Consider the following 22,054-nt stretch of genomic DNA (forward strand, 5'->3'; position numbering starts at 1 on the left):
AAATTTCATAAATTTTCATAGAAATTTGACCCCTGGTTCGGGTCTTGGATTGAAACTGGTTGGTGAACTAGGTCAAAAATAGCATATTTTTAGGGTTTGATGCTATTTTCAGATTAAATTAATGCCAAAAAAATATTTTTATAATTTCAATTCAATATTAGGGTTATAATAAGTGCAGGTACCAAATTTGATGAATTTTAGAACCTGATTGATGGCTGAATTAAGTAAATTGCAAAACAGGGTACCCGAAGAATTCCAAAACACTGCAAAAATCACAAAATTTGTGATATTCTTGGATTTTCGTGCATAAGCATATATTTTTAGGGTTTAATCATATTCATAATCATATTAGTATGCTTTAGGTTTAATTTGATGCTCATTTGATTTCATTTAGTGTATAAAACCTAAGTTTTTACCAAAATTTATTTCAGAAAACCCTGATTCCAAGGCCATAGTCTTGCTATCGGGGGCAATTTGGTCATTTGACCTAAATTTCGAAATACCTAACCATAATTTTCATATTTTTAATCATGTCATAGCATATTTAGTTTGATTTATTTTCATTTAAACCTCAAAACTTGCATTTTATCAAATATCTTTCTGAAAACCCTAATTTCAAGGCCATAGTCTTGTTATTAGGGGTATTTTGGTCATTTTGATGCCAATTTCGAAATTTCATATCTTCTATTCCTTATTTATTCAATTTTATTTCATACTTTATCATTTTGATTTAAGGGAATCATGGCAAAAAGGCTTATATCTAGCAAAATCCAGCAATTTTCTGATATTGCTGGATAAATCTAGAAAAGCCAACATATCATCACTAACAAAGTTTTCTAGTTTTGCAGGTACATTGAAGACTTTATTTTTCATGTATTTAAATTTCAATAGTGATGTAAACTAAATTAAACTTTGGAATAAGAATTTAAATTTCCTGCTTAGCTTAGGCAACATTGCATATAGTTTATTTTTTTAAATAATGTTAATGTGTGATGGATGATGATTCATGCATATTTAAACTCACTATGGTCTACACGAATGGAATATACATTAGCTTTTATGAAGTTTATAAACTTGGTGGAATTCGTATTTATGGCCATAGTCAGAATATGAAGGATATCTAGATTTATGATCTTCACATTAGCCACATTCAGCCTACACTCTTAGGCTAACTTCAAAATGCACTGCATTTCTCAAAAATACAAAAAGTTTTTCTCAATTCCTCAAATCCATATTCATTCATTTCATGCATTTGCCAATTCCAATTCAAATTTCAATTTAAAGAAGTTCATTTTCTCAAAATTTTCCTAAGTCTTATTCAAAAATCGATTTTCTAAAAATATGGATTTGCCATTGATATTTCAAGTATTTCCCAAGTTCCAAATTCAATTTTCTAAGTTATATTTTCAATTTCAAAGTTTGAATTCAAAGAAATCAAATTTTTCAAGGCTATTTCACATTTCTCAAAATTGATTTTCACAAAATCCTTATATTTCTTCAGAAATCGATTTTCACTTTCTCAAATACAGTATCTCAATCATGATTCATGATTTTCAAAGAGTTTATTTTCCAAATATTTTCCAATCTTTGAAGTAAACATCATGTTTTCAAATGTGCATTTTCAGAAAATTCATAGCACATGCCTGATTCTATGTGCATTTAGAAATTAGAATATGATTTAGACAAGTTGAATAGAGCAGAGCAGTAGATTGATCCTTGGTTCGATTACCCCTGTTAAAGGTGGCAGGAACGGTCGAACCTCGTACCGACAGGCGAGTCCCATTCTACGGAATTTTCTAGCATTTTAAAACGGAGGCGAGTTATTTTCAAAATCTTTTTCAAAGGTCAGTTTGACTCGCAAAAGTAAAAATTTTGCGATGATAACACCCCTGCATCTCAGTGTTCTCTGGCAAGGGCTCTGCCCCCTTGCCTTGTTCTTGTTGTCGGCAGGGGGCTGCGCCCCTGTCTCGTGTTCTGACAGGGGGTGCTTCCCCTCTGCCTTGTTGTGGCAGGTGTGGCAGGGAGCTTCTGCTCCCTCCCCTGCTTTTCCTTGTGCTAGCAGACAGGGAGCTCCTGCTCCCTGCCTCTGCTGTTGTTGCCAAGCAGGGCTAAGGCCCTTGCCTCTGGCACCCTTGTCTACAGGATTCAGAGCTCCTGCCTCTGCCTCCTGCAGGCAAGAGGCCTGGTTGCCTTGTTGCTTCTTGTTTACCTTCGGCATTTGCTAATGTTCTGAGATCTCTAGGTTGAACGGTGGATCCAGCTCGCCCTCTGTGGCTCGAGCTCTTGCTTGCCTACGCTGCATGCGTACGAGAACCCGCAACCCCTTAAGGTAGGGGATTCTTGCGTGAAAGGACAATGAACTGATAAATGCTAAAATAAGAAAGATAACTAAAAGAGGACGATATATGTATACGTATAATATATATACGTATGTATTTACCTTCAAGGACGCGGTTTCGCGATCCTTGTCCTCTTTACTTTCCTGCATTTTCCTTTCTGTCGCCGCCGCGCTATATGTGCCTAGGCTTTTCATTCCTGTCTTTACATTCCATGTCTTTTAACTCAAGGACGCGGTTTCGCGATCCTTCTCCTCTTTACTTTTATGCTGCCCCGCGCTTTGCGCCTTGGCATTTACTTGCTTATGTCTGCCTTGTTTTCCAGGATGTAAATCATGGTCCTTCTTTTCGTTCTTGCACTTTTCTTCCTGCATTTACTTGTTACCCCGCGCTTTATGCGCCATGGCCTTGCTTCTGCTTTACTTCTCGCGCTTTACCTTCCTGTGCTGTCGTGCTTGCTCTTGCTCTTTTCTTTTGTATGCGTTTGTCTTTACCTTGTTGCCGCACTTTGTGCATATGCCTTGCTCATTCATGTGTCCATTGTTGTCGTATGCTTCTTTACTTGTTTACGCTTATCGATCTATCGAGGTGCAACCCCATGCCTCGTGAGTCGACCTTTACACTGGCGTAGTTCGTATAGGATCTTATACCTCACGAGTTGCTTGTGTAGTTGCCTGCTTGTGCGTTACGATGATCGAGGTATGATCTCATACCTCATGTGGAGCTTTAGCGTTATACCCTCGTGGTGCGACTTCACCCACCGAGTCTTGTCCCTCGTTTTGCCTTTGTATTAGTATGTACATGAGTTTGCCTCTTGTTAGCTTGCACTCCCTGAGTGCAACTTCGAGTGCATAATGTATATCGTCTCACTTGGCTTTCAAGCCACGACACACACTTATGCACTTCAGTTCTCAAAAGACATCGTCTTAGGTGCAAAACTATTTTCAAGATGTATAGCTTGTAAAACAGAGATAGCGGTCGGACCTCCCAAATTGATGTATTTGGGATAGACGTGTTACAACCTTAGTTTGCTTATTCGATACGACTTAGATAACCTTATTTAGGATCTTGTGCATGATTAGGGGCGGGGATCCTAGCGAGGTACTTGCGCCATCACTAGATCGATGTTACCTCACTTCTGATACGAGATCTAGTTTTTAGGCTTTCTGGTTCAATCAAGATTGTAGTGCCTTCCTTTATGAAGGTATTGTTGGATCTCTTACGAAGGATCCATGTTCCTCCTCTTGTAGTTGTACCCTTAGTCACATACGATATGTTTGGGCTATGAGAGCAGAATGAGAGGTCTACAGTAACCTCTAAGCGTGTATTGACACATTAAGCTAATCCTGTTATGTTGCTTTCGCCTAATAGGCGGGTTGCTCGCAATTGTCTAAAGGACCCGAGCACGATCAGTTGGAACTGGAATGAGTTCACTGTTGGCTTCTATAAAGTAGAAGCATTGGGATTTCCTGTGAGAGATCCATACCCCTCTCATCGTGGTTGTACTTTTGAACAAGTACGTTGCATACTACAATGAGTAGGATGAGAGGTCTATGTCTGCCTCGAACATGCAATGGCATGTGTTTGAGATCACAAGGGTAATGTTTCTACCCTCACTAGGGATTGACCCCTTTCATTGTGATTATACATTTGAATAGGTACGATGCGTACCGCGGTGAGTAGGATGTGAATTGTGTGCTTGTCTCGAACGCGCAATGGCGCGTATAACTCACCTAAATAATAATAATCATGCGCCTTCACAGGCAAGATGCTCGATTGGGTTGAGAGACCAGAGCATGAGAATGGGACGGCGGTTAAGAAACCCTTCGTCGTGCTCATTCAGAATGGTTCATCAAGAGAGAGGATGGATGGTACAAAACTCCGATGGACAGTCATATATGGCAATCTCGGGCAAAGATCCGACCTTCCCCAGTCATCGGAGGTTAGGGGAAATCCTTCGGGCCACTTCTGCAGAAGTACGGATGCGCATCCATTAGGCCTTTGTTTGCCTTTGGGGATTTACTCTCTTGGTCACAGACCGTCCCCTTAGGAAGCGGACTGAGTCAGTCATTCGGGGTATAATAAAATACATAGCATAATGGACCCCCGAATCGATCTCGGCTGTTTCTACATTTTGCCTTGTGCATACCCACAACGGCCTGCTCAGTAATGAGACAAGATATAACTTATACACATGATTGTGAGATACGCATGTTGTGATGTGCTTTGCTTGTTTGCTTGTTAGCTCGGTAGTTCGGTATGCTATTCGTTGAGCTAGGTACGCCCGTCGAGGCGTTACCCTTGTTGGTTAAACTGCTTACGCAGATCCTTGCTTGGTAATAACTAGCTTCTCATACTAGTTGATTGCTTATCTTGTATTGCTTATGAATTGCTTGTGATGCAATAGCTTGTGCCTCACAATTAATGTAATCACTTGTCGATGGACTGAGCCATCCTATGGTACTTGTATGTATTACGAGTGTTGTTATGAATACTTGTCTTATGAAATTGCTTTGCTTGGCTGGTGGATAGAGTTGGTTACTCTTCACCCATTATATTTGTGAGATTGCTATAGTTGTCTGTTCAACACTCTAATCCTTCCTGCTCTTTTACGTAGCTGTCTGCTTTATTAGAGCTTTGCTTACTCCACAACACATTTGGTTAGATCTGCTAGTCTTGCTTGTTTCTGCTTGAGCTAGCGTTTATCTTACTTATTGCAGCTTCTGCTCTTTCTTGTCCTTTGCACCCCTACTAGTCTGTTGTGTGACTGACCCATTTTCATGGGCAGGTGGTGAACAGGTTGAGACAACTTGCGATGGCATGATGACGCGATGCATTCAAGGCAATGCCCTTTCCTGACGTTGCGCTCCTGGGGATACTTTTGATAGATGCGGTATAAGGTTTCTTTGAAAGCATCTCTTTTGATTATAACTCTGCATTTCTAAAACTGTATTACCAAAATGTGGTTCTTCTTTTCATTTCAATAAAATATATATTTGAACTGCAAATCGGTTTGTAAGGGGGAATCTGCTTTTGGTTGTAATGTGCTCAAGGTCTAGGGACTTGTTGTTTTGAACCTGATCTTCCGCTGAACTTCTGTTTTAAACTCTGATAAATGATTGATTTCAAAGCTTTCAACCTTTTTCATAAAAGGTTTCAAGTCCACGATTTTGGGGCGTTACATTTAGAGTTTCAAAACTCAATTGGACTGACAAGACACTGACTCGACTGACCTTTCCAACTAAATTTTCAAGAAAAGTTGTCATTTCGAAATGGTCAGTGGAGTGAAGTGAATTACGAATCTAAGTTGGGTTTAAGCTAAAACAAAGATCACTAATACTGACATGAACTAAAATTGAAGCTCGAATACTAGCTCAATCGATCAGACTCAGCTCAATTTCAGCTGAATGAGTTGAAACGAGCTAAAATGGGCTCCAGGATACTTGAAAATGGTTTTGAACTGAAACTGGAGCACTTGAACTCCTTGTGAGATCAAGCTAGACTCAGGAGAACATGACTGACTGTGAATGACTGACTCGAAGACAATTGACTTGGATTTGAGTGAGAAATGAGCTTATTTATGAAGAAATAATCCCATTTTGGCAGAAATGGTCAGAAATGAAAATGGTCTGTTTATCATGAGCTTAGGTGAGCTAAAAATGATTGATATTCTAACTATTCTGAACTGACCAATGAGCTTGGTTGACTCCGGCTGACTGGGGTCCGGGATGACTTAGGGGTAAAATGGTAATTTTTCTAATGAAAATGGGTAAAGTGGTAATTTTCTGACACAGACTTGGGGTTTGACTCCTACACTAACCTAACAGGGTTGACATTGCATGAGGAGGGTTGTCCAGAAATGAATAAGGAAAATTTGGGGTGTTTACAGGCTCTTATTTACTGTTTTCAACAAGCCTTCATCCGCAGACAGATGGGCAGACAGAGCGTATCAATAAGCTACTTGAGCAGTACCTTAGTGCCAATAAAAAAAATTGGGTGAAGCTCCTTGATATAGCACAAATTTTTTTATAATCTGCAAAAGAGTGAGTCTTCAGACTACAACCCATTTGAGATAGCCACGGGGCAGCAACCACTGATGCCACACACTCTTGCCACACAAGAAAAAGGAAGGTCATCTTTCGCCTATCAGTTTGTTCGCGACTGGCACAAGCAGAATGAGTTGGCAAAAGCATTCTTACATAAGGCGGCAAAGAGAATGAAGAAGTGGGCGGATAAGCATCGTCGGCCCGCAGGGTTCCAAGTTAGGGACCAAGTGTTGGTGAAGCTATATCCTAGTCGCACATGCATCTTCCGCAGGCGGCACACAGACTGTTAAGAAAGTATGAAGGACCCTTCACCATCACAAAGAAGGTGGGCAAGCTGGAATACAAGCTGGAATTGCCCCCAAATTTCATGGTGCACCCGGTGTTTCACGTATGCAACCTCAAGCAGTTCCATCCAAATGATGGAGACCCAGAACACAGTGTGCCACAATGCGCTCCTATCATGCAAAGGGCTCCGACAACACAACGGGCCAAAAAACACCTCAGTCAGATCCTTCGCCATAAGGCCAACTACTTGGGTGAAGCAAAGAAATACTTGGTGCAGTGGGAGGAAACAATGAAACCAACGTGGGAGCATGCATTCTGAATGAACAATCGCTACCCGGCTGAAGTTAGGGCTTACCACGAAACAGATAGCGCCGAGGACGGTGCATGATTTGAAGGGGGGAGCATGTTCCCTTGCGACTTACATTGTATAATTGCGCTTAGAGTCTGTTTTGCTTTTGTTGAGTTTAGTGTAAGCTGCCTGGTTCAGGTAAATAAATACTCTAAAGGGGCAGCCCGTATACTTGAACTGTAATGGTCTGCGAGCAAAATTGTGAATAAAGTAAATGTGTTGAGCTTTCTTTTGTCCACCCTCGTTGTGATTGCTTATTGTGATTGCAATTTCTCTTCCTCTATTCTCTCTTGCTCTCTGATTACAAGCTTCTGCGGCCGGCAAGCGATCAAACAAGTAGGCTTGCAGCGGTGATGAGGGATCGTCGTGTCACACCGGCCCATTGAATGAAATAGGGTCGTGCTAGCAATGGACCCTAATAAAATTGGCAACTAATCCTATAATTAAGGAAAACTAAATTAGAAACTAACTGACTTATTGAAACTTATGGAAACTATGGCTAGCAGCTAAGAGCTTTCCTCCTTTATGCCAACCACTAATTGCTTGTATTTTGGCAACTGAAATTTATTTACTTAATTCAAGATCAGTCCTAACTAAATTACCTAAAAGAAAACATCCTAGTTTTGACCACAAAAATTAGGCTACAACTATTTAAAGGACCCGTCACACATCTAATATAAAGACTTTACAAAAATAAAAACTAATTTTACTTATAATTAAATCCTAACATGGATACTCAATTTAATGACTCAATTAATTAAGTTAACATCTAACCTATTAACAAACTAACCTAATATTGTAGCAACCAAGAAAATTATGCAGATCAAATTTATTTTATCGCAACTACCTTCACTCTCAAACGATTTTTTTTTTTAAAAACTAGTACCTAGTTACATAAAAAAATTTATCACCAAAGTTACTTGAAGACTCAACTTATTCTACTGTTAATCTGCTAATGTTAGACCATAAACTACTTAAAATTCATGACACCAAACTAGAAACCTAACTATCAATGACCCAACTGGTAAGGCTCTCCCAAGCCTAGCTGAAGCTGGACACAAACATCAACTCTACCTTACTGCACTTGACCCAAACAAAAACCAGATCTATCCTAATACAAAATTTAAACCCAACTGATAAAACGAATCAGATCTACACATGCACACACCCGACTAGCCCTAGAAACATGCTACCTACAAGAGATGGATGAGAAGGCTCACCTCAAGGGTTGTCCGATGAGTTGGAGGGAGGAAGATCGGTCTATGTGTTTCGAGAGGCACACCTACATATCTTTAATGGTTTGCACTATTCTTCAAGTTGCTGCAACCATCCGGGAGCCGATCTATGAAGGGGACGATTGATGATGAAGAAAAGAATAAAGAACGGTTGAAGGAAGCCCCACACGATCTTCGGTGATGGTAGACGATGAGCTAAATCCGATTTGAAGCCTCCACACGATCTGCAACATCTAAAAAAAATACAGCAACACACCAAGAAGAACAAAACACAAAAAATAGAAAAGGAGATGAAATGATTTTTACTAAGAAAAAGCAAAAAGAAAGAAAGAGGTGAACTAGAGAGGGGAGAGAGAATGAAAGAGAATGAGAGGGCCGACTTTTCGAAAAACACCAGACATCTCACCCTAAGTTTTCTAAATTATTTAAATCAACAACTAATTCCTAATTCTAAAAGCTACCTAAAGACACAATACTTTCTAATTAAGTATTGGACTATTCACTATTTACAACTAGCTACCTAATTGCTTGATAGAGAGGGGGGTTTTGGTAAAAGTTTATAGAGTGCCTTTTAAATCAGTGGGTTTATGGATAATTTGGGTTTGAATCTAGTCTAAAATCCAATCTTTCACCTTTGGATTGGATCTGATTTACCTTGCAGTTCGCTCTAATTACCCTGAAAATGCTTCAATTCCTTCAATTTAACTCAGTTTTGAGTGAAATTCAAATTGTGGGCTCTTTACACCTAAATACACCAATACATGAGTTTTTATTCTTCAAAATGCACATAAATTCATGAATAATGTATGAAAATAATATACATTTCATGCATCATCAATCACAACATGAAATCATGATTTATTTATGCAACAACATGTTTAATCATGCTAAACATGAACTAAGTATCAAATATACTCAAATCAATTTTCTTTATCATAAAACATCAAAACCCTAAAACATTTTTGTCAAAACTTTCTTCAAAAAAAAATTTGTATACAAGAATATGAATTCAAGCACATATCAAATTTTTATAACTTATACAACTTATATTTCATCAATATAATCTAATATTAACATCTTAAAGATGCTAAAACAAATAAGATCTAACAAATAACAAGAAAACAAGTTTTTTCTAAATTGTTTTTCACATTGGAAACCCAAAAATCATCCTGTTTCGAAAGTCACTTTTTTTTTATTCCATGGTGACATGGATCCACCAAAAATGTGTCCTCTAAATTGAAAACCAATATTACGGAGGTGTTTCAAGGTCCGATCCTTCATTAGTTCAGATATAAAATTTATCCCTATGCATATTGCATGTCTTTTGATAGATCTATGTCTACGCGATTGATGTACCTACCTTAATCGGGTTTTTAAATGTAGAACAACCTTTGTCTCTTTTTTTCTAACCTTAGAGGAGCTTCAATGGCTCAATGAAAAAAAGAAAGAAAGAAAGAAGAGGACAAAGAAGAAGATAAAAAAAATATGAGACTAGAGGTAGAGAGCTTAAAAAACCCTTCATAGTGGTCATCCCCCTCTTATAGGTCTCTCTCTCTCCTACTAGAGATAAGACCTATCTCTAGTAACTACTAGGTGGGTAGACTCACCTAAAAGCCTCCTAATAATAGGTCTTCTGACAAAAATAAAACTCTTCTTCTCGAAGAGTTCCAAAAGACTATAGACTCTTTAGAGTCCTATATGAATAAAACTTTTATCTAATTTAACTAATGTGGAGTCCACTAGAGGGGGACGTCGCACACTCTCTAGAACCCTTTAACATAACTTAAATTGATTAATTTATTAATTAAGTATTTAAAAAAAAAGCAAATTGGGTACCTCTTAGGTGGCGCCCCATTTGGGTTCAGATCCAAGGGATCTGCATCCACAAACCTTGATCCGAATCTAAACCCAATTGGGTTGAATTTAGAAACCAAACAAAAATCCAAAACCAAAACTCAATTTAAAGATCCATATTCATACATAAGATCCAAATCAACATTGGATCTAAAACTTGAGTTGGATCTGAACCTAACTCATCCAAGATCTATATAACCCTAAGTCACTCATGAACCCCTATAAGCCACTCTAACAGTGCCTGACACTCCACTGGGCTGGCTGTGGTCCCTTTGAGTCTCTCTTGAAACTTGGTTTGAGTAAAAAATATAGTTCGATCAACTTAGACTCTCAAAATTCGCCTGAATTTAAAATTGGTTTTAACCTTAATTTAAAAGTTAAACTAAATCAAAATTGCACGTGTTACATGCAAAAAGTTAAGCTTTAGCAGTTGCCCTTGACCACTACTAAAACATGTTTTTTCACCTAAAGAATTAACGATGATCAAGGATCATCATCAATTCATTTATTTTGCACCAAATCAACAAATGAGCATTGTTCAATGCTCGTTCAACGAAAACCCACCTACTCTTATATATATATATATATATATATATATATATATATATATATAGAGAGAGAGAGAGAGAGAGAGAGAGAGAGAGAGAGAGAGAGAGATATGGTATCATCGGACCCCCTTCCATTTGGTAAAATTTTTCACCTAGGGAATTTACGACGGCCAAGGACCATCGCTAATTCGTTTATTTTGCACCAAATCAACAAACAAGTATCGTTCAACACTCGTTCGATGAAAACCCGCCTACTGTTAAAGGTTTTCATGTCTATATATATACACGAAAGGGGTATCATCGGACCCCCTTTCATCAGGCGAAACTTGAGCGTGCAGCACAATGCCGTGCATCTTTTTTTGTTTTTAAATCTTTTAGAGGTGGTTTTGAAATGCGCTAAAAGTCTTAAAAGCTATAAAAAAAAAAATTGCTGCTCATCGAACGCGTGATGAGCCACACCAAACACAGACCGATGTATCATCAGACACTTTGTGAGTCATTATTATATATATCACATTGGTTTTTGGTTTCATGGGTTCCAAACCTTAGTGAAATGCTTCAATTTTTATTTTTATATCCTTTGTTTTACGCATCTGACACTGGATGTTTGGTTTAGAAGAAATAGATGCTTTAATTATGTTTTTCTGATGACGTGTGATGTTATGGTTGAAAAAATGAGGATTTATAAATCTTATATGGACATTGAAAATAAAAAACCAAGGTGAAATCCTACTGCTTTGATCAGTTTAGCAAACACATTCATGGGTTAGATTTGGTAAAAACGACCTCTTATTGTATGAGTTTCAACTAAGGGGTTTAGAAGCCAAGACGGTACCCATTAGCCAATATTTTGAATGGAGGGAGTTTGGAACTGAATGGTTAGATCGCGCTATGGTAACCGAGGGGTCTTGGCTTCCCACTCTACGAGGTGCATCCTCCCCTTCCCGCTTAACGAAAACCACCAAGTTTGAAACGGAGAACGTGAGCGGACGGTCCGCTAAAAATTTGATGTCGTTACCCTAATTCCTGATCTCCCATGATTGCAGAAACGGTTGAGCTGTTGGGGAGAGATAATGCTATGGCTGACAGGGAAAAATAGGATTAAAAAGCAAGATAGTGAGGAGTGATTTCCCCTAGCCCCTTGACTACCCTCGTAATTTTAGTTTCACATCACCGAGAAACACAAATTGCTCCACCACCAGGATGGATGGCATATTCTTCGGCTCGTATGTGCTTCCCTTCCTCCATACACGTGTCAGATATCAGTCATTGGCATGGTGTACGACGAATGCGTTTGTTGGGGATGTGTAGGGCCTAGAGAGAGAGAGAGGACGGGGGTAGATGGGATGTTGCGAATGAAAATTAATGAAGGTGATGATTGTACAGGCCACCATTAATCTAAGCCTTAATTAATGATTTAAAGTTTCAACCGAGGCTGCGCAGCCACAGCCGCCATTGCCAATTGTGTGATAATTATCCTAGAGGGAGGATATTAAGTTTAGACTTTAGAGAAACTAATCTAAAGAGAATGGAAGTGTGGAAGGGAGAGATGGGGGTGTTCATGTTGGCTGAGAGAGAGAGAGAGTGGGGGAGGTGGAGAAACCGGTGCTTCTGGCTTTTAGAGAGAAAAAATTGGGAGAGAGAAGGGGATGAGGGATTGAGGACTAGCTATTTAATGGAACACGCCCTCCATTGATCGCCCACTTAAAACCCACAAAAAAGCCAGAAAGGGGAGGGGCGGCATAAGGAAAATACCTAAGGGAGCTCTTTAGAGAGAGAGAGAGAGAGAGAGAGAGAGAGAGAGAGAGAGAGAGGCCAACACCTCCTTTCTCTCTACCATTCTACCGTAACCTTGCCTTGCTTCACACGTGATTCAGGAGATCCGCAGCCTGAAAAAAGCTGCAGCTTTTAACCAGTGGGCTATCTTCCTCTTTATTTGAAGCTGTTGTCCTGAGGCAATTGATTCTTTTCTGCGCTATAAATATGGATGCTTAGAGCTAATTGAGAGAGAGAGATGGAAGAAGAGTTAATGATAAGAGAGTATGATGCAGAGAGAGATTGTGTGGGAGTGGAGTTGCTTGAAAGAAGGTGTGAGGTTGGTCCAAGTGGAAAGGCTTCTCTGTTAACTGATTTGATGGGTGATCCCATTTGCAGGGTTCGCCATGCTCCTGCTTTTACCATGCTGGTAATTTTTGTTCCAAGAGGTTCATTTTGAATGGTTTTATTTCTGCAGTGCTTGATTTCTTGTATGGCTATATTCTTTTCCTTTTCTAATGGTTCTCTTCTATTTGCATCATCATTCATTTTTAATAGGTTGCAGAGTTGAGAGGAGAAGAGGGAGAGATAGTGGGGGTGGTTAGGGGATGCATAAAAATTGTTACTTGCGGTAAAAAATTCACAAGAAATGCTGAGAATGGATGTGAAGAGAGCAATAACAAGCCGGTTCCTGTGTTTACTAAAGCTGCTTACGTTCTTGGCCTAAGAGTTTCACCTTCTCACAGGTACAAGTCAGTGGAATCGATGTTTTTTTCTGCTCCTCTATGTTGTACTTTTTACTGTTCTTTTTCTTTTGTTTCTTCTAGAGAATTTTTTATTTTTTCTTTTCACCAATGTAAAAAGGAAAATGTGTCTCTCTTGACCTGTTTCTTTCAAAATCTAGATGTTCTAATTTATTGCCGCACTTTTCAGGCTTGGTCTTGTTTCGAAAGCTTAGCAAGCTGCTGGTTTTTGTCTCATCTTGTTTCCTTTTTTTTATTTCCCTTGTATTTCTGGTTTTAACACACCCCAGTCTGAGATGCACTTCAAAACTCTTGTTTTGATTTTTTTTATCTTTTTAGTTTTTACCGAGTGGAGACCAAAAATCCTTTATTTTTGCTCCCTCTACTCTGTTTTAACGATGCTTTTCTAAAGTGTTATCTTTGCTATTTCCCTTTTGATATGAATAAATGTCTCATCTCGAGTTATATTGTAACCGGACCCATTTCTTAATTTCCGTTCCTTTTTCTTAACGGTCTAATAATGCCCAAATGGTTCATTTGTGAGGTTTCTCGGTAAGTTCTCAGTCATTTCCCAGCTTCAATAATTACCACATTCTGCAAATGCTCGAAACCAATTTTTGTCCCTCTCTCTCGCCTAAATACAGAAAGCACGAAGCAACACTTCCTCTTTTCTCTGTTTTCCCACTTCAAGAAACGGAAGCGAAAATCCTCGTTTCAGTTGTTCCTTTCCTTCTTTCCCCCGTTCCCACGTACAGAACTAAACCTAACTGAATTCTTGGTTAATTTCTCCATACCACTCTTTTCACGGAAATGTTGCCTGCTCTGTTGCAGAAAACCAACCTTTTCTAGTTACCCACATCTCCAAATTCAAGAAAAAAAGAAACAATTGTTCTTCCAATTCAAACCCATCAGATACCAAACTAACCAAAACCCACCAGAAAATTCTTCACTATGAATAAAAAACGCTACCTATTTTTGATACACACATCTCCAAGTTCAACCAAGAAAGAAAACCCCATCAATCATTTGCTCAAGAAGATTTCTCTCTTCCAACTTAGACCATTCATCCTTTCATCATCAACCACCAAACTAACCATCACCCACCTCAAAACCCCTCATTCTGAATCCTAAAAAAGGAAGAAAAAAAAACTTTTTTCCCCTGCACCTATCTTTGTAATTCCCCCAGAAACGCTCACCCATACGAATCTCTTTTCAGGCGAAGGGGCATCGGCTTGAGGCTGGTGAACCGGCTCGAGTCGTGGCTCCGCGACAACGGCACCGAGTACGCCTACATGGCGACGGCCCCCTCCAACGCGGCCTCCCTCGGCCTCTTCACCCGCCGGCTCGGCTATTCCAAGTTCCGTGCGCCGGCCGTGCTGGTTCAGCCCGTCCACGCTCACCAGAAGCGCGTCCCCGCCGGCGTCCGCGTACTCCGCCTCTCCCCCAGCGAGGCCGAGTACCTCTACCGCTCGCGCGCTTCCACCGTCGAGTTCTTCCCCGGCGACATCGGCTCCGTCCTGTCCAATGCCCTCACCCTCGGCACCTTCCTCGCGGTCCCCTCCTCCTCGCCGGCCTTCGACTTCGCCACGTTCTCCGCCGAGCTGCCGCCTTCCTGGGCGGCGCTATCCGTGTGGAACTCCGGCGGCCTCTTCCGGCTCCGGGTGGGCGGCGTCTCGCGCGCGAGGGTCGCGGCGGCGCGCGCTACCCGGATCCTGGATCGGATACTTCCCTGGCTCCGGATTCCGTCCGCCCCGGAGATTTTCCGGCCGTTCGGCTGCCTCTTCCTGTACGGCATCGCCGGGGAAGGGCCAGAGGCGGTGGGGCTGGTGAGAGCGTTGTGTGGGTGGGCCCACAATCTGGGGAGAGAATGTGGGGCCGGGGTAGTGGTTGCTGAGGTGGCGTGCTGCGAGCCCCTGATGCAAGGGGTCCCACACTGGTCCAGGCTGTCGTTCCAGGACCTGTGGTGCATCAAGAGGCTGGGTGGGGAAGGCTACTCGGACGGGGAGGTTGGAGATTGGACCAAGTCTCCTCCGGGGAGGTCCATCTTTGTGGACCCAAGGGAGGTCTAGTAGAATATATTGAGTGGTAGTGGGGTCCACCTTCTGGGGTTTTTGAGGCTTTTTGGCGGATGGTGGGGCCCTTTTCTGTTGCCTCTTTTTTGTATGTTTGTTGGAAAGGGGTGCATGTATGTGTGGTATATGTATGTTGTAATTTTGTAAGGTTTCAGAATAAGCTGTTAACGTGCATACATGTAATGATGTCATCATATCGTGAGAGAGAGAGCTTTGGTGGTTTTCTGCCATCCTTGCCTGAAGGGAAGCAGATATGCAAATCGGATGGCCACATGAGCAAAAAAACGCTCATGTTCAGCATCACCTGATCTGCTTCCTACCTAAAGAGGGTTTGATTTGTTATGGGTACCCGCTTCAAATCATTGGTTTTGCAAACGGGGAATCTCAAGACCCCCGGTTTTAAGATCCTCAAAACGCATGAATATGGGAGGGAGGTGTGGAAGTAGTAGTGTATTCCGGACTATATTGTACAGGAAAGCTGAACTCAGATTGGAAGAGCAGGAATTATGAACGTAAAAATTACATGCATGAGATGTGGATACGCAACAATCAAGGTGTAAAGTGTGAAGCAAAAGTGTTGTGAAGTGAGAATCATTAAAAAAAAACGAGTGACTACAGTTGGGGATGCGAACGTTAAAGGTTCGTTTGGATTAATTTGCATTTTGGTTTTTTGTTTGTTTTTTAGTTCTTGTATCTGGATCATAGTATCTGATCCACATTTTTCAGGATATGTTTAATCTTTTTAAAAGGTTATTCTAGTAGCCAATTTGTTTTGATTAAAATTAAGAAACCTTCATCTTTAAAAGTGATGAGAACGTTAGATGTTAAATATATCAAATCATTTTCATTTTCTTTCTTCCTTTTTTCTTAATTTTCATTCTTTCTTCCTTTTTTTTCACTTTTTCTTTCTTATTTCTTGCATTTTGTCCTTGTTTTTCATTTTCTCTATCTTAGATTGTAATTTTGATAGAATTTTTATGTAGATTCGAGATCTGATCTATATCAATTGGTATAAGATGGGATCATCCACCTCGATTCCTTTGAACGAACGATTTTTAGGGCACGATCTTGTTGGTTTCAAGGTTTCACAAGTGTTCAACTCATGGAACAAGCACTGATCAGAATACAAGTTATTGCTCTCCTGTGATTTTCTTCTATCGGTGATATTCAGCATCACTGGTCAATCAATTCTCCAGTGACACAATGTGACCATCTTCTCACGACAATAATATGTGGCGGCTTCAGGCCTTTAAGCGATCCGACATATTCAGTGAATGAACATTACGACCCAACATCATGTGGATTAGTTGAGGCCTCTCCGGGCCCATTGGTGGCATGTATCCGTCAACTATCAGGTTATATGTCCCTCCCCCCTGATTCTCGGGTCTGAATGAGCGCCACATATGTAAGCACGTAGGGCTTATTTTCTTGTGTGTTAGCATTGAAGTCTAGCGCGTTTGCAAAGACTTAAGTATCCTTTTTCGTCATTAGCGTCATAAAACGATATTTCAAGTAAAGGACAAAAATATATTCTTGACAGAAAGGGTTAAAATCATCATCGTTTTTGCCCTAAGGAGTAAACTCGTCTGCTTTAATAGGAGTTTCTCGCAATATGTCACCCTAAACATTCTGGATCACCCTTTGGTGATGCACCATCTGCTGTAATAGGAGCTTCGATTGATGACGCACCCTTTGTCGTCGTTTGCTATCGTCAAAGCACCCTTTGTTGCCGTCTGTTGTCGTCGGAGCACCCATTGTCGTCGTTTGTTGTTGCCAGAGCACCCTTTGTCATTGCCGTCGTCTATTATCGTCAGAGCACCCTTTGTCGTCGTTTGTTTGTGAGAAATAGTTGAACTACCAGAAAAATCAGCATTATGTCTATTGTTCATCATGATACGAGGGTTCAAACATCGAACTGAGTAGACAAAGAATATTGATTTACAACATAGATAATGATGACAATGTCAAACTGAGTAGAGTAGCGATTTATAATAAAAATAAGATAAGAGAGTAACGATTCATAGTAAAAATCAAATCGTAGAGTAGCGATTTACAGTAGAAATTAGATAAGAAAGTAGCGATTTAAAGTAGAAATCAAATTAGAGAGTAGCGATTTACAATATAAATCAGATAAGAGAGTAGCGATTTATAGTAGAAATCAGATCAGAGAGTAGCGATTTACAGTAGAAATCAAATCAAAGAGTAGAGTTTTACAATAGAAATCAAATCAGAGAATAACGATTTACAGTAGAAATCAAATCAGAGAATAACGATTTACAGTAAAAATCAGATTAAAGAGTAACGATTTACAGTAAAAATCAAATCAGAGAGTAGCGATTTACAGTACAAATTAAATTTTTACTGTAGATCGCTACTCTCTGATTTGATTTCTACTGTAAATGGCTACTCTCTGATCTGATTTCTATTGTAAATCGCTACTCTTTGATTTGATTTCTACTGTAAATCACTACTCTTTGATCTGATTTATATTATAAATCGCTACTCTCTGATCTGATTTCTACTATAAATTGCTATTCTTATATTTGATTTTTACTGTAAATTGCTACTCTCTGATTTAATTTTTACTGTAAATAGCTACTCTCTGATTTAATTTCTACTGTAAATCACTTTTTCCAATAGAGAGAATAAAAAAAACTACGATCGCTCAGAGAGAAATCTTATTGCTCTTTTCAACAGTTACAAGAGAGAAAGAAAAGAAAGAATTTATATAAGGCAAGGGCAACAACCCTAAACCTAAACAAGTTTGGTCTGATCCATACGAAACTGAGACTCAAACATAAGCCCAAAAAAAAATTCTTTGGGGGGCGCTGCCCCCCCCCCCCCACCAGGGGGCCCCCTGGACCCTCGTGTAGCAGGACCCACACCGGGGGGAGCCCTCAGACCCCCCTTCCTACAAAGACAAAAACTTTGAATCAAGCTCCACAACTCATCAGGCAAAAACGAGAAGGCTGCCATGTATTGTAACACAAGCTAAAAACAAAGGCAAAACATGCAAATCTATTTACGGGGAGCGAGAGGACATTTTCATCCAACACATATCTATCTTATCGAAGGACATTTCCGTCAAAAGCATATCTACCTTTTTTATATGTTATTTTATTATAAAGTCATTATGGGCAACATTGGCATATGAATTATGGCGGGTCCCAAGATATTTTTTCGTACATACCAGAACATGCGAATTTGTGTTTGGGGAAGAACACACACCACCCTCCCATCAACTATTGTTTCGATCGGTGGCTGAAGCCGATTGGGCGACTGGACCAGCCGAACGATGGGCACAATCAGGTTAGTCGAGGCTCAACGGACAACCTCCTTACTCGAGACTGGTCGATCTCAGTCGACAACCATCAATGGCTCGACCACCACAAACAGTGTCAGCCTCTTTTCCCCTCCACAACAGCTAGCCCCACCACAACCTCCCCTACCACCCCTTTTCCCACCTTCCCTTTCCCTCCACCTACCCAACCTTCTTCTTTTGTTTATTCTTCCCTACCACCACACGTCCCTCCTTCCCCACTTCTTCCCCACTGATTCTCCTTCCACTTCATCTTCACCCCCCTTTGTTTTTTTCATATCTGCCTGACTGCTCTTCGTCCAACATCATCCCTTCATTCCCCTCACCAAAATCCAGCGAGGATAAGGGATGCCTTCGACCAAGATCTGACCGGTGACCTGCTGCCGGCCAAGCCCAACCGATGGAAACCCACCCACTGGCAAGAGAGCCCTGTAAACACCCCAAATTTTCTTCATCCACTTTCAAACACACCCCTTGTGCAGTGCCAGCCCTGGTAGGTCAGTACAAGAGTCAAACCCCGAGTCTGTGTAAAAAAATTACCATTTTACCCACTTTCATTAGGAAAACTACCATTTTACCCCTAGGTCATCCTAGACCCTCAGTCAGTCAGAGTCAACCAAGTTCATCTGTAAGCTCAAAATAGTTAGAATGTCAGCCATTTCAAGCCCACCTGAGCTCACAATGAACATACCATTTTCATTTCTGACCATTTCTGCCAAAATGGGATCATTTCTTCAGAAATGAGCTCATTCCTCACTCAAATCCAAGCTCATTGTCTACGAGTCAGTCATTCACAGTCAGTCATATTCCCCTAAGTTTAGCTTGAGCTCACCAGAAGTTCAAAAGCTCTAGTTTCAGTTCAAAACCACTTCTAAGTGTTCAGTAGCTCATTTTAGCCCATTTCAGCTCATTTAGCTGAAATTGAGCTGAGTCCAGTCAATTGAGCTAATGTTCGAGCTTCAATTTTAGTTCATCTCAGTATTACTGACCTTTGTTCCAGCTCAAACCCAGCTCTAGTTCGTAATTCACTTCACTATAATGACCATTTTGTACAATTTCTCTAAAAATGACAGCTTTTCTTGAAAATTTATTTGGGGAGTTCAGTTGAGTCAGTGTCTTGTCAATCCATTTGAGTTCTGAAACCCTAAAACCCAATTCAATCTAGTTTATTTTAATTTAAATCAGTTCAAACCCCAATTTTCAGTGTTACTCTGGCCCGGTAGAGCCCGAAAACCATTTCTTAAACCATTTTGCGATTTTTATCAATTTTGTCACTTTCTAAACTAGTACAATTGTCAATCAGGGTCGAATGTCCAAAATTCTTCATTTAGGGTCTACATTTTGCATGACATTTCATATCATTTCTCATCATTTCATAACATTTCATTTCATTTTCGAGATCCAGAACTCCAGTTTTGAAAATTTTAATCCAGATTGAGTTTTAAAAGTTTTCAGAAATCAATTTCAAACCTCTGTGTTTCAAAAATTAACATTTTTACCCCCAAGATTCTAAATTTGAAAATATTTTCCCGAGAAAAACAATCTGGATTCTTTTCAAACTCAAATTTTCAAATTCTAAACTAGATTTGCATTGCAACAGGGTATGAAATTTTAAATTCGGAACTCATTTCAAAAACTGCCAAAATAACTCATTTTGTCCGAAAAGTTTCTAAAAAGACTATTCTTCCCCTCTGATCCTCAAAATGAATTTCAAATTTGGAAAGTGTGCCCACTCTGAGATGGCTCCTTCATTCACATCTACCTTTTCATTTAAAAAAAAAATCCTAGTAATCATTTTTTTCTATTTTATTTTTATCTTTGTTTTTATTTTATTCATCCTATGGGAACCACCAAGGTGGTTGACCATCCCTCTCTCTCCTTCTTTCCTTTTCTCTCTTCATTTTCTTTCCTTCTCCTTCTTTCTTTTCTTTCTTTTCTTCTTCTTTTCCTTTTTATCTTCTTCCTTTTTTTCTTTTTCTTTCTTTCTTTCTTTCTTCTCTTTCTTTCTTCGTTCTCTTTCCTCCCTCTCCTCATTCACGTAATCCCTTTTCTTCTCTTCTTTCCTTCTTCTCTCCCTTCCTTCTTTCTTTCTTCTTTCCTTTTTCCTTTCTTCCTTTTCTTTCCTTCTTTCTTCCCTTTCTTTCCTTCTTTCGCTACTTACACCAACCCATTCACGTACACCTATTCACTCCCTTTTCATTAGCCCCTCTCAACCCTAAGTCTGGCCAATTAAAATCTAAGTTTTTTTTTTTTGGTTTTGAAAAAGAAAAAAAAGAGCATCATACGACTATCCATCTTCTCTATCTTCTCAGCCCTACCTCTCTTTCCCTCTCCAACTCTCTCTCCCTACCTCTCTTTCCCTCTCTCTTGTTCAGAACCCTACCTCTTCACCTCCTTACACATCCTTCTCCACAACCCATCAAGGTCCAGCCTCTACTATTGCTGCCATCATCTCCTCCAAGTCTAGCCTCCAATTACAAATCGGTCCAGCCATTCTCCACCCTCCATTGCCGCCATCTTCGGCATCCTCCTCCACCACGACAGCTCCAGCTTGAGTAGTAATCACAGCAGCAAAGACCATGACCAAGTTACATCAAAACCCCAAGGTAAGGTTCTTCTCTTTTATCCTATGTGTGTATGCTACACAAAAGAGGAGATTCGTCCACGCAATGGATTAAAATCTCTCTTTTAAAGAGCAAAAGGCAAAAGTGGATCATACCTCCTTGAGGGTTTTCATGTTTTATTATCATTGACACATAGATTTCAGGTTTTAGGCATTGTTTTTAGTTTTGCTTTATTGTTTTGCACGCATTTCAATTATCTAGTTAGCTTCATTAAAATCAGATTGTTAGTTTGTAAGTTTTTAATCTATGCGCAGTCTAGTTATTATTTCCTGCTTGTTTTTTTTTTGTTAAATAAATCTTAAAAATTTTGTTATGAATACCTCTATTTGTCTTTGATCTCCTGCCAAAAACCTAGAGTGATTTGAGTTTTTCAACCCTCTCTAATAAACCGAATCCCAAACTGGGATTTTACCCTTTTGGAAATTTCAGGTTTTGTTTTAGTAGATAAAAACATCCGAGATATCCTAGATGGAGGATCCAAATCCTCCTCAAAAAAATACAGTGGATCCTTGTTAGAATATATTATTTTTAAGTATTTTTCCAGACTTTTACAATGAGGCTTTGTCTCTGTTAAAAATTGATTTTTTTTGGAACATGTGAAAATCTCATTTTTTTCTTGTCAAGGTCTAGACCGACCCTAATCCACTGTGATGCTTCAATCTGTAGGTTGGATGACAAAACTTTTAATAAAGCAATTGTTTTTAATTATTCCCTTTGCCATTTTCCCAAATTTGAGAATTTTATGAGTATCTTAGGTATTTTTCTCAGAATTAAACTCTCTGTCTGTCAAAATCCAGTGTTTGAGAATTAGCGAGATCTAGAGCTCTGATAATCCTCTACTCTTTTTCAAACCATTCATTTAATCTCAAAACTGTAAAAATAGGAATT

General features: G+C 39.8%; 1 protein-coding gene across 1 annotated transcript; it reads left to right on the forward strand.

Moving 5' to 3' along the window:
* The first annotated feature begins 12,667 nt into the window (after positions 1-12,667).
* On the forward strand, positions 12,668-15,402 carry LOC149837347 (putative N-acetyltransferase HLS1). The gene is made up of 3 exons (XM_090007346.1): positions 12,668-12,838; positions 12,967-13,154; positions 14,368-15,402. Exons 1-3 carry the CDS (start codon positions 12,668-12,670, stop codon positions 15,218-15,220), a joined length of 1,212 nt encoding a protein of 403 aa, XP_089863472.1. The 3' UTR covers positions 15,221-15,402.
* Positions 15,403-22,054: the final 6,652 nt, after the last annotated feature.

The sequence above is a fragment of the Nuphar pumila genome, chromosome 5 (assembly GCF_984573655.1).
Source record: "Nuphar pumila chromosome 5, dmNupPumi1.hap1.1, whole genome shotgun sequence".
Classification (NCBI taxonomy): domain Eukaryota; kingdom Viridiplantae; phylum Streptophyta; class Magnoliopsida; order Nymphaeales; family Nymphaeaceae; genus Nuphar; species Nuphar pumila.

Coding starts and splice junctions, on each gene's coding strand:
- LOC149837347 (XM_090007346.1), top strand. CDS start 12,668: ATGGAAGAAGAGTTAATGATAAGAGAGTATGATGCAGAGAGAGATTGT. Junction 12,839..12,966: donor CTCCTGCTTTTACCATGCTG/GTAATTTTTGTT, acceptor CATTTTTAATAG/GTTGCAGAGTTGAGAGGAGA. Junction 13,155..14,367: donor AGAGTTTCACCTTCTCACAG/GTACAAGTCAGT, acceptor ATCTCTTTTCAG/GCGAAGGGGCATCGGCTTGA.